General features: G+C 53.3%; 1 protein-coding gene across 6 annotated transcripts in view; it reads right to left on the bottom strand.

The window, feature by feature from the left end:
• Positions 1–18,093, bottom strand: part of WNK3 (WNK lysine deficient protein kinase 3) — a 55,180-nt gene that overhangs the window by 11,623 nt on the left and 25,464 nt on the right. For 5 of the 6 annotated variants that reach the window (XM_038381220.2, XM_038381219.2, XM_038381223.2 and 2 more), the window contains 12 exons: positions 16,033–16,121; positions 15,106–15,325; positions 12,959–13,241; positions 11,698–11,891; positions 10,431–10,529; positions 7,519–9,177; positions 6,129–6,193; positions 5,373–5,520; positions 4,655–4,771; positions 1,685–1,840; positions 1,540–1,591; positions 337–432 (listed from right to left, as the gene is read on the bottom strand). In XM_038381220.2, coding sequence (XP_038237148.1) covers positions 337–432; positions 1,540–1,591; positions 1,685–1,840; positions 4,655–4,771; positions 5,373–5,520; positions 6,129–6,193; positions 7,519–9,177; positions 10,431–10,529; positions 11,698–11,891; positions 12,959–13,241; positions 15,106–15,325; positions 16,033–16,121 — 3,178 coding nt within the window. The remainder of the gene's footprint in view (positions 1–336; positions 433–1,539; positions 1,592–1,684; positions 1,841–4,654; positions 4,772–5,372; positions 5,521–6,128; positions 6,194–7,518; positions 9,178–10,430; positions 10,530–11,697; positions 11,892–12,958; positions 13,242–15,105; positions 15,326–16,032; positions 16,122–18,093) is intronic. The other variant, XM_038381225.2, reaches the window with a different exon arrangement.

The raw sequence follows: 18,093 nt of genomic DNA on the forward strand, positions 1-18,093 counted from the left end.
CCCCATTCTCAGAGCAACTGAGACCCATTCCTTCCCAACCCTAAATCTGGCAATCAGTTTGACCATGAGCAGGGGAGAAAGACCCACCAGCCAGGCATCTAGACGGAGGATTCTCTGGACTGTCTCAGAGCATTAGCCCACCCTGTCCAGTGCCCCGTCTTACCCCAGCTAAGACCAGGATCCAAACCTGGGCCCTTCACATGAGCCCTACTGCATGGGCTACAAAGGTTTGTGCCAAAGCTAAGAGAAAGGTTTTGACTCAGGTCTTCGCTCTAAATTGTTCGGTTCCCTCTGCCCTCTGACCTCCTGTCACCCACAGTGGAAGTCTCTGCTCACCAGTAACAGCCGGCATCTGCCCCTCTCTGTTCCTTATTGTCTGATTGATGCAGAATCGCCAGCGGCCGACTGGAGAGGACTGAGGAGCACACTCGTCTGGGAAAAGATGAAAGGGGAAGCGTCACTCGTACCTACCAGCAGGTAAGTTATTGGTGGAAGTCTAGTGCATTTCTGTCCTAGCTAATCGGCCAGCCAAAGCACGCCCCCGGCCTCCCCACTTTGTGGGTCTGGTTAGCCTGCCTTGGAAATATCAGACGCGTGGATCATACACGGCGAATGGGATGCTGAGGCTAAGCTATCTGCTTTGCTTGGCATGAGCATCGCTTGCTGAATTCGCCCTGACGGACTCGTTTAAATAACACATGCGGTTGCTATGTAGGACGACGGTGCTGTTTTTTACCATGCTGAAGGACAGACTTAAAAGAAAGTGAATTAAAACAATGAAATACACAACAACATCCCTGTAGCATGAAAAACAAGGACATCTCTACATTAATGGAGTCACAGATTCATACGTTCCAAGGCCGGAAGGGAGCGGTGTGATCATTTCGCCTGGCCCCCTGTAGAGCACAGGCCGGAGAATGGCCCCAGAAAAATTCCTAGGGCAAATGGTTCAGGAAAACATCCCATCTTGATTTAAACAGAGTCAGTGATGGAGAATCCGCCGTGACCCTCTGGGAAATGGTTGCAGTGGTTAGCGACTCTCACTGTTAAAACTTCATGCCTCGTTTCCGGTCTGATTACGTCTGGCTTCAACCTCTACCCATTGGATGGTGTTAGACCTTTCTCTGCTCGACTGAAGAGCCCGTTATTAACTATCTGTTCCCAACCTAGATATTTACAGACTGGGATCAAGTCACCCCTTCACCTTCTCTTTGGTAAGCGAAATAAATTGAGCTCCTTGAGTTAACCCCAGAATCCCCAAGGTGATTATGTGCCCCAGAGAGAAACAGAGAAACATGAAAACTGGCCCCACTATTATGAACCTCACACCAGAACCACACAGGTTGGATCTTGCAATCGCTAGCAAGGTCTGGGAATCGGTGACAGCATGGCCCCCTCAAAAAATTTTGGGAGGAGGGTGGGGAAAGCAGAGGGTCAATAAGATTCATTTCAACAGAGAACCCAGTGAGGTCTCCAGCTCTCCAGGTCTCAGAGCCAAGCCAACACCCCCGTGTTTCAAGGTTCTTGAACGGTACTTACTGCCAGTCTGAGTGGAGGCAGGGTTTATCTGAACTTGCTCGAACGATCCTGTCTGAATTAAAAACCGACAGGTCAATAAACAATGAAGCTTTTGAGGTGCCCACGTAGCCGAAAAGACATGCCCGAGATAAAGCACTGTTCTTACTTGGCTGCTGTTGGACTCGGAGGGAATGGAATCGTTGCCAGATACTCGCTCTTCTACCGGCAGGCTTCGGAGGATCTCCTGAGCTTGGCACACAATGGCTCTCAGCTCCTCCACAAACCTCTCCTTCTCACTCTCCAGCACAAAGTTATCTTCTACCTGATTGGGGGGGGACCAACAACCAGCGTTCAATCAGCGTTTCCCAAAGCGTGGGACTCGACATCCAGGCGATTGGACAAGTACCTGAATTGTTCAGCAGATTTTCAGCTTTCGCTTATTACAAAAGGCAGTCTCTCTAGCTCGCACTGCTGCAAAGGAATCTTCGATAACGTGCCCAGAGTCTGCCTGACACAACAATGCTTGCCTGAGTCTGCAGAGAGCCTGAGCAGATTGCTCAGAGAGGTGGGAACTGACCAATTTTGCTGCTGGTCCAAGCATATTAGGAAAGAGAGGAACAGTTCATACTGGGAGCAATGCCAGCTGACAGCAGTTTGAAAAAGTGCTGGCTCACCAAAAAAAGAGAACAGCCCTGACGTGGCAAGTGAGGAATCGTGGGAATTTGTAGGTTTGACTCCCAATTCTCAGAACTCCAGGGTACCACAATGCACAGCAAAAGAAGTCCCAGAAGGCACAGAGCCCAACAGCGAGGCAAAGTACCATGGGAGACCTGCCTAGAATCCAGAGTCCAACGACTACCCCCCAAACACACCCCAATTTTGAGAATCTAGCCCTTTAATGCCCTCAACTGACGTCGTCAATTCGCTGACATTTTTTGTAATCTTCAGATTCGACCTGACCCGCTTTTTTGGAACGGGCCAAAACAATCAGCGAGATGTAGCAAAACCAAGGCTTAGATGGCTTATCCAAGTCTAAGGTGGCTCTGGGTACTAGCCCTAGGGTGCGGCCCTCATCACCTTCTCCCTAGATCACATACTCTCCAGCTTGGAAAATCAGCCCCGGTATGACACAGAGCCCAGGTGAGAACCTCAAAGCTCACGGGCACGGCGACACAACGCACTAGACCAATCTCCCACTGCAGCGCAGCATCTGAGCTGCCCAGGATGGTGGGAAGACGTTCACAAAGGAAGTCCAAAGGGTACGGCTGCCTGCGGTGGAAGGAAAATTCGTTGTTTCCCTGGCCAGAAGGGACCATTGCGACTATCCAGTCTGACCTCCTGCACAGCAGAGGCCCAAGAACTGCCCCGAGATCATTCCTGCTTGAACCAGACCAGATCTTTTCGGCAAACATCCCATCTTGACTGGAAGATTGTCAGGGATGGCGAATCCGCCACAGCCGGTGGTCAGTTGTTCCGATGGTTAATTTCTCGCACTGTTATTTCCAGTCTGAATGTGTCTAGCTGCAGCCGCTGCCATTGGACTGTCTCAAAGCATTCTCTGCTATTAAATATTTGTTCCCCAGGTGGAGCCATATAGACCGGGATCAAGTCACCCCTTCACCTTCTCTAAAGCTAAACAAATGGAGCAGCTGGAGTCTCTCACTCTAAGGCAGGTTTTCTAACCCCTGGATCCTTCTCATGGCTCGTCTCTGACCCCCGCCCCCTCCCCGATTATTCACATTCTCCTTGAAGTGTGGGTGTGACACTCCATATTCTTTATAGAAATATGCTTATAATATGAATCGGGCGTAACTAAGATGTATTTTATGCAGGATGGCTCATATAAGGTATCACTGGAAAGGTTAGGATTTACTGAAGGTGATTATCCAATTTGTATGCCTGTATCATTTCTGTATCTAAGGTTAGAGTGTGTGTACTTGGGAGACACCCACCAGACAACCGGCCTAGATGGGCCATTAGGAAGAAACAATAAGACTTTGAAGATACTAATCTCTGTTGCTGTGACACTCCTCAGTCATGTGGTCCTGTCACCTGGTACTAAAGTGATTTAGTGATTCTAGTGATTTTCCACTAAAAGGAGGGGGAGGTCACGCCTGGGAAATAAAAGGTACCCGCCTTGTGCAAAATTCTATTGAAGGCTGGGAGGTAAGGCCATTGGCACTCTCCCCTCAGTGCCTTCCTGCCCAGAGGAATGACTGTGGAAAGTACCTGAAGAGAAAAAGGAACTAAGCTGAAGGAAAGGCAGGGGCTGAGTCCAGACTAAGACAGGAGTCTAGTTTGTAAAGGGAAATAACTGGAACTCTGAGCTACAGAAACGCTGCATCCTGCCTAAATCAACATTTAGGGTAAGGAACTGCATTTTGTAACCTGTTTCTTTGGAGTGTACTAAGCATAGCTTGCAGATTTTGTTTTATTTACTCAGTAATCTGCTTTGTTCTGTTTGCTATGCCAGTAGTTAATAAATGTATTTCTTGTTTATTTCAAAACTCAGTTTGTGCAATTCATATCGGGGGGGGGGGGGACGAAGCTGTGCATATCTCTCTCCACATTGAGGGAGAGGGCGAATTTTTATGAGCTAGTGCTGTGCAGCTCTTTCTATACAGAGCAAGACAATATTATCCAGAGGGGAGGTGCACTTGAGTGCTGGACAATTTCTTAACTGATTCTTCCTAAGTAGAGCTGATTTCTGTTTCTGTGTCTTTCTGCAGCTGGGCGTGTCCCGACCTGTGTGTGCACTAGAGGAGGCTTGAGGGCCTGGCACAGCAAGACGGTGAGGGAACCCAGGCTGGTGGAAAGGTCAGGCTCAGTGAAACCCCAATATATCAGATGGCATCCCAGAAGGGGGGTCCAACCTGTCTCAGTGGGCACAAGAACTGGATGCAGTATTCCACCACCTGGTTGCACTAGGGCCAAATCCAGGGGTAAAAGAACCTCTCTGCTCCTATTCAAGATTCCCGTTTATGCTGCCCAGGATTGCATTATCCCTTTTGGCCCCGGCGTCGCCCTGGCAGCTCTTGTTCAGCTGATTCTCCCCCACGAGCCCCAAATCTTTTCCAGAGTCGCTGCTCCCCAGGAGAGGGTCCAAGCAAGCAGGGCTGCAGCTGGGGAAACTCACCATGTAATCAGCAATATCCTCAGGCGCATCTCCATCAGCATCAAACTTGAAAGTGACCATCTTGTTGTTGTGGGTCTCCAGCTGGCACTCGACCATGTTATCCCCAGCCACGGACACCTGGGGACATAAGCAGAACACTAGCATTTTGCAAAGGGACCTGATTCCTGGGGGGGGAATCTCCCAAAAAACCCTCAGACATAGCAAACTTGGGACAAAACCTGGGGAGTCAAAAATTCAAAAGCACCGAAGTGACTTAGGAACCTCTTTCAAAAGACAGATTCACACATCCCAAGGCTAGAGGGGAGCATTGTGATCATCTGGTCAGACCCCCTGGATAACACAGGCCCAGGTTGAACTGGAGCAGAGCCTTAGGAAAACAGCCCATTTCGATTCATATGAATTGCCCACAAGCCAGACTCCCCCACACCTCTAGGTGAGATGTCCCAGTGGTTCACTCCCCTGGCACCTTATTTCTGGTCTGAATTTAGACGGAGGAGGCCAATATTTGTTCCCCACCTAGATACTTCTAGATTGTGATCAGGTCAATTTCTCCACGCAGAGAAGCTTGGAGGAACTAGGCAGCCCATGAGCACACATGGCTGAGGAATGTTGGATCTCCACTGGGTTCTAATCCCTTCCTGCGGTGAAATGTCAGCTGTCCTGAGCCACAGGTTGAATGCTCCCGGAGCCCAACTTTTACACCCTCACGACTACCAACCTGCAGCACGGTGAGCTGGAATTTGGTCCCTTTGTCCGGCCGCGGGCAGGACGCCCGCCTCTGTTTACTTCGGTCTTGTTTGCCGTTGCCGCTCATGGGCTCGTGTGCATTGGAGTTTTCCTTCAAAGCAGCCAGCTCGGGATTTAGCCTGGGAGCAGAGCAGGGAGAGAAGAAAAGCGAGACTGGATGAGCTCTCAGAATGGGGCTCGCTTTGGCAAACTGGATCAGTCAATCTTCCCCCAGGGGAAGACACAGGTTGAAGCATTTAGTTCCCTGCCCAAAGTCTTGATTGTTTATTTGGTGTTTCCTATCATGGCCTCTCAAGGAGTCTTGTGGCAATGAGTTCCATAGGCCAAGAGAGGAGTGGAAATCGAATCACTTCAGTGGCCACGGCTGTGGAAGGCTCAGCCTCCTCAGAAGGGTTAGAGAAGCAGCAAGAAAGGGACAGGACTGTGTGTCTATCTCGATAATATCCCGCATTGTGGTGGGAGGTGAGCTGGGAGAAATAAATCAAAGGGGATTCTTTTACGGAGGTTTCTAGGAGACACTGACCCAGCGGTCCTCCAGCTGGCAGGATGGCCGGCCGACTGTCGATGCGGCCACTTGACAGGGCTGTGAATTGCAGCTCAGATGTGCTCCCGCCACACCCCCCAGATGCGCACAGCACATGGGCAGAAAGATTGGATGTAGCAACAGGCTCAATTCCTTCCCCCCAGCAAGCCCCATGCTCTCGGATTAACGAGGAAGGAGACTCACCCTTGCAGCAGGTCTGGCTTTGGAGCAGCTATTTGGGGCTCAGGCACCGCGGCAGGCTGGGAAACCTGCCAGGAAACAGAGTTGTGAAACAAGTGAATTTCAGTCCTTCTCCAGGGACCGGCGGAGATGGGGCTATGCCAACTGCGAGAGGAGGTGTTCGAGGAGACGCGGAATAGTACAATGGGATGCATGGCTGGACAAAGACCAGAAGAACATAAGACAGGCATAAGGACTACTGGGATCAGGGATCAATTCAGGCTGGAAATTAGAACTCTTGGAGGGGGATGAATTTGGCTTCAGAGCAGAGGAGCAGGATCACAGACGGGGCGTGGGAGAATGAGACTAACTTGCCAGGCTCTTACAAAGCTAGAATTTCCCTCTGGGAGCAAGAAGCAGCCACCAGGTTACCGAACACTGCTGGTTAGGGAAGAGTTTGGTGGGTTTTCAAACCCAGCCGTTGTGAGGGAGGCAAGTCGGCGAGGTTTGGAAGAGAACGCTGCAAAGCGTTCCAAACAGAGCTAGGAAAAGTAGCTGGTATCGCCAGCTATTCCCAGGTGGAGAAAGCATGCAGGGGTGAAAGAGTGACCCAGGGCTGAACACGGGAGGACACCTGGCACACCACTTTCAGAGGATGACCCCATGAGGAACCGTTCTCCGGGACAGTGGCTAAACCTTGGGACTGGATGGAAACTCAGAAAGGGTCACCCACCAGGGAGAAGGCTTTCGGGGTCAATCAGGGACCTTCGGGCTTGTCCAGGGCAGGAAACTGACTGGCAAAATCTCAACTGAGAAAAGGCTTCCGTGATTCCAAAATAAGAGCTTTGCCCTGATGCAACTCCACTGGTGGAATTACCATGGCATTTCCCCATGTCAACGAGCCGTTGGACTCAGCAGGGACTGCTCGCAAGCTCTCAGCCTGGCTGCTTCACACTGGCCCGGGAGTTCATAGACCCCAAGGCCAGAAGGGACCACTGAGCTCATGCAGTCTGACCTCCTGTATAACCCAGGCCAGAGACCTGCCCCACAATCCTTCCTTCTGACCTACAGCAGAGCTTTTCTACAAGCCTCCCATCTCAACTTTAAAATGGCCAGTGATAGAGAATCTTGGTAAACTGCTCCAATGGTTAATTATGCTCACCGTTAAAATCGTATGCCTTATTGTTCATTTGAGTTAGTCTAGTTTCAAAGGCCAGCCATTGCCACATGTTAGACCTTTCTTTGCTACCCTGAAGAGCCCATTATTAAATATTTGTTCCTCGCAGTGATACTTCTAGACTGTGACTAAGTTACCTCTTACCATCACCCAGCACTAGGGAAGCGCTCTCTGTGGCTCTTCCCCAAAGTTCCCAGCCCGGCCGGTGCAGTTTCAGTCTGAAGCCAGGTCACATACCTGCTCGGGCCCTGGCCTGTGCTGTGGGTGCAGCTGGGGGCTCAGGGCGGGCAGTGGGGAGGCGGTGAGCAGAGGGCTGGCTGCCGGACTCTGGTACACCCCCGACTCTGCCGCTAACAGGACGTAGGCTGGCTGCTCGGGGATCTGCACCGCTGGCTGCTGCACTCCATAGGCTTGTTCTGAGGAGGGCGGCTGCAGCTGCTCCGGCCTGGGCGATAGAGTCTGGAGCAAGGTGGGGACCGTGGCCAGGAGTGACTGTGGCTGGAGAGGAGCTTGCTGAGATAGCAGCTGCATTGCGGGAGGCGCGAAAGCTGAGGGCTGCAGCGGGAGGAACGGGACCGCTGGCGGCGCTGTCTGTTGCCCTTCGCCTGGCCCTTGCGCCAGGGGGTACCCCAAGCCGCTGCTGTCCTGCTGGGAGAGCGCCAAGGGCATCTGCTCTGTGCCAGCCTCCTGGCTCAGCGCCCCAGAAGACGGCACAAAGGCTGGCTGCTGCGGATCTACCAGCTGGCTCAGAAACGCCACCTGCTCCACCCGGTACGGAGACTGCCCCGGGTAGAGGGGCTGAACCGGGTACCCTGGCAGCTCCGGGTACGCATACACCACCGGCTCTGCCGGCTGGGCTGGATAGGGGGGCTGGTCAGTGTAAGGAGCCTGCAGAGGATATGCTTGCTGCAGCTGGTACGGGGCCTGCAGCGGGTAAGCCAGCTGCTCTGGGGCCGGGACAGGACACATGCGTTCCACCTGCTGGTCCGGCTCCTGCACCAGCAGCCCCTGCGGCTGCTCTAGGGCGCCCGCGTGCCGCACAAATTGCGGCTGCTGAGGGGGCAGGTAACCCGGCAGCTGCAACTGCATGGGCTGCGCTGGCTGGGCCAGGGAAGGCTGCAGTAAGGAGTCTGGCTGCATCACAGCATACTGCTGGGGCGGCTGCATGACGGGAACCTGCTGGGGCTGCTGCATGGGCGCAACCGGCTGGGCAACTGGCTGGGGTTGCTGCATCGATGCAGCCTGCTGTGGCTGCTGCATGGCAGGAACCTGCTGCATGGGCGCAGTCTGTTGAGAAATTTGCTGTGGCTGCTGCATGGGCACCACCTGCTGCAGCTGTTGCATGGCGGGAACCTGTTGGGGCTGCTGAATGGGCGCAAGCGGCTGGGGTTGCTGCATTGATGCAACCTGCTGCGGCTGCTGCATGGCAGGAACCTGCTGCATCGATGCAGCCTGCTGTGGCTGCTGCATGGCTGGAATCTGCTGCATCGGTACAGTTTGCTGAGGAATTTGCTGCGGTTGCTGCATGGGCGCCACCTGCTGGAGCTGCTGCATTGATGCCACCTGCTGCGGCTGCTGCATGGGCGCCCCTGGCTGCCCAGCCAAGGAAGCAGGCAGGAGCTGGGCCATCCCCTGCATGTTGCCAACAAACTGGGCCGAGGGCTGGTTCTGTGGTGCCAGGCTGTGACCGAGGGTCAGGAAGCCAGAAGTCGGGTCAACCTCGGCTGCAGTGGCAGTGGCCATCTGACTCCCAGTCTTGGTGGTGGAGTCCAGCTGCGCGCTGGCTGCTGGCATGGCTTGGGGAGAGGCAGCTGTCAGGATGGCCTGGGGCACCGCCATGACCGATGGCTCCAGCGACTGCCCCTCGGCCCCATAGGGCAGTTGCGACTCGAGGTGCTGGTGGCAAAGAAAACATGGGGGTTATAGGTGCGGAAACACAAACTAATCACAGCACAGCCCCCCACCCCAAAACAACCTAGGCTCTGCCCATGTACGCACTAATGCATTCTGGGAAAAACAATCGGAGCGGATACCCCATAGAGCAGTAGGAGGGCATTCCCAGAGGTCTCCAGTAGCAATGCATTCTGGGGGTGAGACATGGATGCAGCCTGCTGCACAGCATCATAAGAACACAAGAGCAGTCAGACTGGGTCAGACCGACGGTCCATCTAGCCCAGTGTCCTGTCTTCCGACAGTGGCCAGTGCCAGGTGCCCCAGAGGGAATGAACAGAACAGGGAATCACCAAGTGATCCATCCCCTGTCACCCATTCCCAGCTCCTGGCAAACAAGAGGCGAGGGACACCATCCCTGCCCAGCCTGGCTAGTAGCCATTAATGGACCTATCCTCCAGGAACTTAGCTCGTTCTTAGCTATCATGAGGAGAGCAAGGCACTCTGGGAAAGACAAGCAACATCAAGGGATGCAGGGGCAGGATACTGTCTGCTCAACATCATCATTTTACAAAAGCAAATGGCTCAGGCCCCCAGCCAGAAACCTGGGGAAAGGACTGGCTGCCCGGAAATTGGATTCAGCACAGCCCTGCTCAAATGCCTCAGATCCCTCATAGTAACAGGGCTCTCTCTTCGGATCCCCTTGCGCAGATCCTCCAATGTGTGTCCGGCCCTTGGGCCAATTATATTCCCCCCAAATAATTTGCTTTTGGTCCAGTGCCCCAGAGGCTCTGATCTTGGCTAAGCAGGATGGAAGCGGGTTGGTGCTCAGTCAGGAGTTCCCTGCCCACAAAAACGTCAAGTGGTAGAGGAGGCTCTGCAAGTACTAAGTCGAAGCAGGAACGACTGGGGACGGCCCGTCCCTCTTCTGACTTTTAACGACAATCAGGACCGGTCAGGAATTTCCCCACAAATTTTGTCAGATTCAGGGAAACTCAAACTTTCCAAAGGGAAGGATCCTCTTTCGGTGGGGAAGGTCCCTTGGGGCCAGACAGAGCCCCACCCCAGAACAGCCAGCAGCCCTGTGGTGAAGGAATCACCTAGAATGTGGGATCCCAGATTCAAGTCCCTGAACCAGGAAGGACTTGACCCTGGAGTTCACACATCCCTGTTCAGTGCTTTCCCTGCCTGCCAAGGATTTCTCTGCACCAGCTACTCCTCGTGTGTCAGCCGTGCCATACAGGGCTCACCAGACGTACCATTATCTGGGGCTGGGGAGCTGCCGGTGGAGCTAAGCTGGGGGTGGGTAGAGCTGGGGGCAAGATCTGCAGGTGGCCCAGGTTCTGCTGCTGCACCTGCTTAATTAACGACAGTGACAAATAAAGAAGCTTGTTAATGACAAAGCACCATCGGACCCCACCTGTGCTCTCCCCAACTCAGATCTGCTGCACCCTCCTACCTGGGTCTCTATAGATGCTTAGCTCCCCTTTTAGGGGACATCTACACTGTACGCGAAGCCAGGATCTGCAGGACGCAGCTTGTGGACTTGGTGAGGCCAAGCCCCTGCTCGCATATCCACACCGCCTTGGAAATCCGGGTCTCACAATTGAGCTAATGCGCTATGCAGCTCTTCTGATTTGAGCTGCATTCACAGGGCCGAAGGACAGGGCTTGGATCCGGGTCACAGCCGGGCTCAGGGCCTGACCCACTCCACTAGCAGGGTCCTATGGCCCGGGCCCTGAGCATTCACTGACCCAAGAAAGACCAATTTGTGTGTGGACGGAAGCGGGGCTAGAGCTCAGCTCTGTCTCAGAGCCTGGGTTTGGTGCAGACATGCCCTAGGAGTCCCTGACGCCCTGCACCCCCAGGCCACAGTTTGGTTTTGAATTTGATGGGAGGTGGTTCAGTAACGCGCCGGGGGTCCCTTGCACCAAAGATAATGGTTAACCTCCAACCCTACCCCCTGTAACGCCCCCAACTCTGACCCACTCCCCAGAACCCCCCAACCCTAATCCCCAACATCGCATCTTCATGGCACCCCCAAACCTGTCCCCTACATTCCCTCCTCATGGCCTCTCACGACTCAGGAGCCGGATCCTAGGACCCTGCTAGAAGGGTGGGCCAGAGCCCGAGTCCCAGTGAGCCAGTGCGGAGCACTGAGATGCTCCGAAACCCAGCAAAGCGAGTGGGTCACAGAGTCCAAGTGGGACCGTCTACACTGCAATTTGTAATGCCACAGCACCAACCCGAGTCTGTCAATCCTGGCTCTGGGATTCGCTGCAGCGGGCTGGGGAGATGTACCTTTAACAGCCTGGCCCGTGGGCCTTGCTCAGATGCTCGGGGTCAGCAGATTTGGGGTAGGGAGGGGATTTCCCCCAGGTCAGAGTTTTTGGGGCGTGGAACAATCCAGGCGCTGAAGACACCGTTCTGTGGCCTTACACGCTGCCCGTGGCTAAGGACGCCCTTGGTGTACCATACATTCACTGACCCTAGGATGACGGCTGGTGATCCGAGGAGGCACCTTACCCCAGCAATCTGCTGATAGTGTCCCATTAGCGGCTGCGATGGGTAGAGATGTCCCTGAAGGCTGGCTTCCCCCGGTGGGGGGATAGAGGCCTGTGGAGGGCCGCCCATCACCTGCTCCGTGTAAGCCAGGCTGTGCTGTCTGGAGGCATCCGATAGAATCACTGACCCAGCACTCTTCTCCGACAGGCTCTCGGCTGTATGGGGAGGCAGGAAAGCCTTGTCAGTCACTCAGAGCATTGGCAGGCGTGTCCTTTCCTAGCAGGTGCAAACGCTGAGTTAACACGCAACGGGGCGGGAGAGGACACAGGAACCAAAGACTCACTAGTCCCGCTCCAGACCTATGTCCTCCTCACCACCACCACCACCAAGTTCCTGTCTAGCACGCGTCCCCAAGCACTTTACGGAGCAGGGAAAACATGCCACTGAGATCGGCAAGATCACTGGGCAGGGACTAGAAGCCGGGTGTCCTTGGCCCCCGGGCAGCACGCTACCCACTAGGCCACACTGCCCATAGACTCACATCTAAGGCTGCTCAGCGAGGTCAAAATGACAGTAAACGATGGCTGCTCAGAAAAACTGGGGCAATTATCACCAGTCTGCAGGAACTCCAAGAGGCATCAACTGCCCCAATCCCCATCCCTCCAAAACACCTCCCTGCCACCCCAAGGAGGGGGCGGGACTGTGACGGCGTGGGGACCAAGTCATAGCATGGGGGGCACAGAGCGCGCCACCCTCAGGAGGTGGGGAGAGACCCTGACACCCCTTCTGCCTCGTTATCGCTGTTGTGACGGCAAAATCTGGGCTGCGAGTTAGCCCCCCTCGGGACTACAGATCACCCCAAGGCCCCTCCCTCCTCTACCTCAGGCTGGGGCTACCCTTAAAGATGAGCTCCACCAACATGCCCTGGTAGTGTGAACACGACCTCGGCAAGGCCTGCGATGGCTCAAAGCCGGAGGCAACTGTGTTCTCAGGGTGTTTTTTTCATCAGGGATGGGCCTCAGCTGGAGACGGACACCAGACTGAGGGGAGTGGGGCTCTTGCAGCTGCCGGTTGGTAGGTCTGGCTCCCAGGCTCAGGGTGGCCAGATGTGGGATGGGGAAGGCAGGGACGTGGTGGTCCCTCTGCAGCATGGGATCATCGGGGCACATCTCAGCGAATCAATTCCCTTCTATAGCAGGTGAGCGTGTGACGTTTCGGTCTCTCCTGAGGAGACTAAAGGGGTCAGGTGAAATTGACTAGCTATCCCTGTCGCTCCATGTACCCGCCAAGGAAGACTGGTGCTGAGTCTGCTGCAGCAGCTGCTGCCGGACGTGCTGGTCCACCTCCGTCTCCTCCCACTCGGCACCCGCAGGCGGGGACGGGCCAGTCAGCGAGACGCCCTGGGGCAGCGGGGCCCCACCAGCTGCCTTGCACTGGGCCTCCCTCTGTTCTTCCAGGCAGCTGGCTTGCCGCCGCTCTCGGGTCTTCTTGATCAGGGCCACACGATCCCGGATGGACTTGGCCACAGCTTTGGAGTCGCTTTCGTGGAAGAATCCGGATTTCACCTGCAGAAGGGGGATCAAGATAGGAAAGACGAGGAATCGCGCCTGCTCTCCAGATACCCCAGAAAGACGAGGAATCGTGCCTGCTCTCCAGATAACCTGGAAAGACGAGGAATCGTGCCTGCTCTCCGGATACCCCACGAAAGCCTTTCTCGGATTGTTAACCAAAAGCATGCAGCTCTTAGCTCTCCACCCTTTTACTGGACAACTCCTTGGAGGGCTCAGAGATGTGGATCAACCACTCTCCCCATTCTCAGGCAAGAGGCATTGCTGACTCTCATGATAACGGATCCCTGACAGAACAAGGATTTCACCTCGATGTTTCTTCGTAAAGACCCACCTGCCAGAGTCATATGATTTGGGGAGAATGTCACCTTTCTTTTTACAAAAAAAAAACCAAAAAAACAAAACTTTCTAGCCCTCAGGACTGAGGAGAAAATCTTGCAAACGGGACCTTTTAAAGGCTCAAAAGCTAGAAAACAAATATCAAGACCCCATATTTCAAAAAAGACTTTTCAAGCCACATCTCACGATTTTGGGGTGACACCTAATTTATAATTTCAGAACATTTGGGGCCGGCAACGCCATCTTTAACAGAGGCCTTGTCAATGCACATTCATCCAATTGGTTAGGGAAAAGCACTCTTATTTCCTCTTCACAAATGACCTAAAAAAAAAAAGCCTAGCCTGTTGTCGGCACAGCCTTCTGTGTGGATTCTCTTGTTTCAGTTTAACTAAAAATGTACGTCTTGGCTGCAGTCGCAAAGTGTGATTGCCACAAACCTGAGCTAGTTTTGATACTCACTGCAGGGTAGGCATGCCCTGAGTGGCTTTAAATTCACATCACGTTACACCTGTGACAGACGCAAGACCTTGGAGGAAAGGAAATGTCCGAATCGATCCCAAAGTGCAGGGCGGTAGGAAATATTTGTAGGATATTGTATCGACAAGCGGTCTATGGACCTTTGTGTTCCTGATCCTCCTGAACTGGGAATCGCTAGGAGAGTGATGAAAGCAAATCCCCAGTCCCAGTTATATAGATACCCAGCCCTTTGACACTCTGCATCTCTTGGAGAGACAAAGACCTAGGAGATGTCCCCAGCCTAAGCTGGCTTAGAGACAAAACCGCTCCCCAATGAGGCTCTGCCAGATCCCCATGGTCCACCAGGACTCCACACGGACAGCCACTGGGTGAGTGTGTCGACGGCTTGTGGCTTCGTGAGAGCATTTCTCTCAAACGTTCCAAGCCAATCCCCAGGGTGCTTTGCCACAGCAGACATGGCCAGAGACAGTGGGATCGCCAGTACCAGCGTTAGAGAGATGTTAATAAAGTTTCAAACAGTTTGAATTAAAAAAAAAAAAAAAAAACAGTTCCCACTTCTCAACCAGTCGGGTTTCAGACACATCCCTGATGGCACGAACCCGGCTTGATCTCCATCCTCCCCGGAGTCCGCCCAGGAAAGGCAGGCGAGACACAACTTCGGCATGGAAATTACAAGCAGAGCCGAACAACGGTAATGCTTCCAGGACTTTAGTTATTTACCTGCACTCAGAAAGCGCCTGGATCCCCTCCAGCCCAACTGTGCAAACAGTGAGAGACAGCCCCTGCCCCGAAGAGATTCTAGTGTAAGCAGACAAGACAAAGGGTGTGAGGGGAAACTGACATTGGGGCTCCTGTCACACCAGGCGCTGCACTGACCCTCCTCCCCAGCTCAAGACCAGCCCCCAAATTGTGCTGGGCACTGCACTGACCCTTCCAACAGCAAGAGACAGCCCCTGCCACGACGACTCCCACATAGACAAAGGGAGGGAGGCGAGACAACGGCAGAGGGAGCTGCAGGTAGGAGGTGTCCGTGCGAAGCGCTCACCATCTCACACGCCACTTCTTCGGGGACATCCGACTCCAGGTTGAAACTGAACTCGATGGCTTCGTTGTCCTTGTGCTTCCCCTTCAGCTTCTTGGGGTCTTCCACCCACAGCCTCAAGGCCAAAGAAGAGCTCAGCCCGTCGTCGTCTTCCGCCAGCTCCACCCGCAGCCCCGTGTCCTCCGCAAAGAAGGCGTGGTTCAAAAGGTCTTTGATGGACAACCTGGTGGTGAGAGGTGGGGGGGGTGGTTGGGGCCCATCGCCAACAGGGTATTGACAACCTGGTCAGTGACCATCGCAACCACACAATTTCTATCCTCTTTGGGGCCAACCCTGTCTGTCCCCGCCCCGGTACCTGGGTAAAGCAAGGAACCGCTCAGCTAACCGGGAGGGGGGTGGAGGGAGAGAGAGTCTGACTGTGGCCTCAGATGCTCTGAATGGGAGCCAGAACGCTCGAGTGATCTGCCTCAGGGTCACAGAGCAAATCATCAGCAGAACCAGGAATAGGACCCAGGTGTCCTGGCTCCCAGCCCCCCTGCTCTAACCCACTAGACCCCACTGCCCTCCCAGAGCTGTGGGGAGAAAATCCTGAGTCCTAGCCCCCAAGTTCCCCTACCTGCTCTAACCACTGCACCCCCCACACCAGGTGCAGGTAATAGAATCCAGACGTCCTAATTCATCTCTACACAGCACTGCCATTGTTGTCAGGAGACCCCGCAGCTTTTCTTTTTCACTTTACTTCAAACAGCCCGATGCCCCCCCCCCCCCACGTGCAGTACGGCAGCTGCTCGGCTGCTGACTCAGGAAAGCACAGTAGCTCGCGCTCCAGTTCTGGGGACTTCCCGAATCGGACTCGGGGGCCGCAGCCAAGGCCAGCCCATCGGCCCTGCGACGGGCATCTCTGAGCTGGTGCCTCGCAGGGAGACGCACCTTTCAGATTTGTTCTGCCGGATGCATCCCTCAATGATCTCTTTCACCTCCGGGTCAGTCACCTTGTTGAAACTGGCGGGTTTAATGCCCTGGAAGAGAAGGGGATTGTTATATTGTGCCAAGCAGCACCAGTTCCTTCCTTTGAGCCAGCTAGCTGGGAGCAGGGCATCTATGACCTACTGCCAAAGGGTCTGCCACCGCACACCGAAGTTTCATAGATCCCCTGGATCATGTTAGACCTTTCTCTGCCAGACTGAAGAGCCCATTCATAACTTTTGTTCCCTACATTGGTACTTATGTGACCAAGTCTCCACAGCCCCTTCTCTCAGTTAAGCCAAAGAGATTGAGCTCCTTGAATCTCACTTCCAACCCTTCAGTTGTTCTCGTGGCTCTTCGCTGAGCCCTCCCCGATTTATCCACATCCTCCTTGAACTGTGGGCACCAGACTTGGACACATGATCCGAGCAGCAGTCACATCAATGGTAACAGAACCTTCTTGCAAACGACTCCTTTGGCCGTTTGTTCCAGTGGTCAGTCACCCTCACTGGTAAAATGTGCAACATTTGCAATTGGAACACGTCTGGCTTCAGTTCACAGCCCCTTGGGTCTTGTTCTCCTCTAGCTCAAAGAACCCTTTCGTATCCGGGCTTTTCTCCCTGGGAAGGTACTCACACACGGTAATCGAGTCACCTGGCACTCTTCCTCTTGAGGAGCTAAGCTCTCTTTCCCTCTCTGACTGCGAGGCATTTCTTCCAGCCCTCCAGTGGTTTTCTGCACCCTCTCCAATTTCTCAACATCCTTTTTAAAAACGGGGACACTGAAACTGTATGTATCGTTCCAGTGTCAGGCTCACCAATGCTGTATACAGAGGTAAAAACACCTATCCTGTAGACTGTAATAGACCCATCTCACATCCTGGCCATCAGATAATCTAGCCTGACCTTCTGTACAGCAGAGGCTGTAGAATTTCATCCAGTTACTCCTGCCGTGAGTCCAATAGCAGGTGTTTAATAACCATGACCGTACTGGTACAGTTAAAGTGTGGCTCCAATTACTACTATTCCATAGGGGAAATCACATGTATATTAGATTTATGCTGCTACCTCAATCAACCAATCTTCTAAATCTCATCAAGAATAATACCAGCTTTGTCCGACAAGCTCCATTGTCCATAAAACCATGGGGACCAGCACTAATTATATTCCGATTCTTTCATTCTTTATCGATTGAATCCCGTGTCAGGGACTTATGCCAGGCTAATGTTACCCAGGTCATCCCACACGGTTCTTTTGGAATATCAGCATGACATGAGCACTTTCTCAGTCTTCTTGAGATTCCCTGCTATTCCCAAACTGGAGGATGTATCTAGTGGGGTTAGTGCCAGGGCTGGGGCTACACAATATTGTCATTAACAACATGGATAGCAGAATGGAGAGCATTTTTATAAAACCTGCGGATCACACCAGGCTGGGAGGGGTTGCTGGCACTTTGGAGGGCATGATTAGAATTCAAAACAACCTGAACAAATTGGAGAATTGGTCTGAAATCAACAAGATGAAATTCACTAACAACAAGTGCAGAGAATTCCACTGAGGAAGGAAAAATCAAATGCAAAACTACAAGATAGGGACGAACTGGCTGGGCTGTCGTACTGCTGAAAAGGGTCTGGGGTATTAAGAGGTGGCCCCGCTGAGCCCTAAACTGGAGTACTGTGTGGGGTTCTGGGAGCCACTCCTTTGGAAAGACCTAGACAAACTGGAGACAGTCCAGAGGAGAGCAACAAAAATGAACACAGGTTTAGAAAACCTGACATATGAGGAACGGTTACAAAAATTAGACATGTTTAGTCTTGAGAAAAGACGACTCGGGAGGATCTGATACCAGTCTTCAGATCTTTTAAGGGCTGTTATAAAGTGGACGGTGACCAAAGGAGACTGGGGTTAGATATTAGGAAAATTCTCATTATAAGGGTAGTTCAGATCTGGAAAGGAATCGCTGTTTTTAAGGACATGCCTGTCAGGCATGGTCTAGCTTTACTTGGTCCCACCTCAGTGCAGGGGG

Source organism: Dermochelys coriacea, chromosome 23, assembly GCF_009764565.3.
Source record: "Dermochelys coriacea isolate rDerCor1 chromosome 23, rDerCor1.pri.v4, whole genome shotgun sequence".
Classification (NCBI taxonomy): domain Eukaryota; kingdom Metazoa; phylum Chordata; order Testudines; family Dermochelyidae; genus Dermochelys; species Dermochelys coriacea.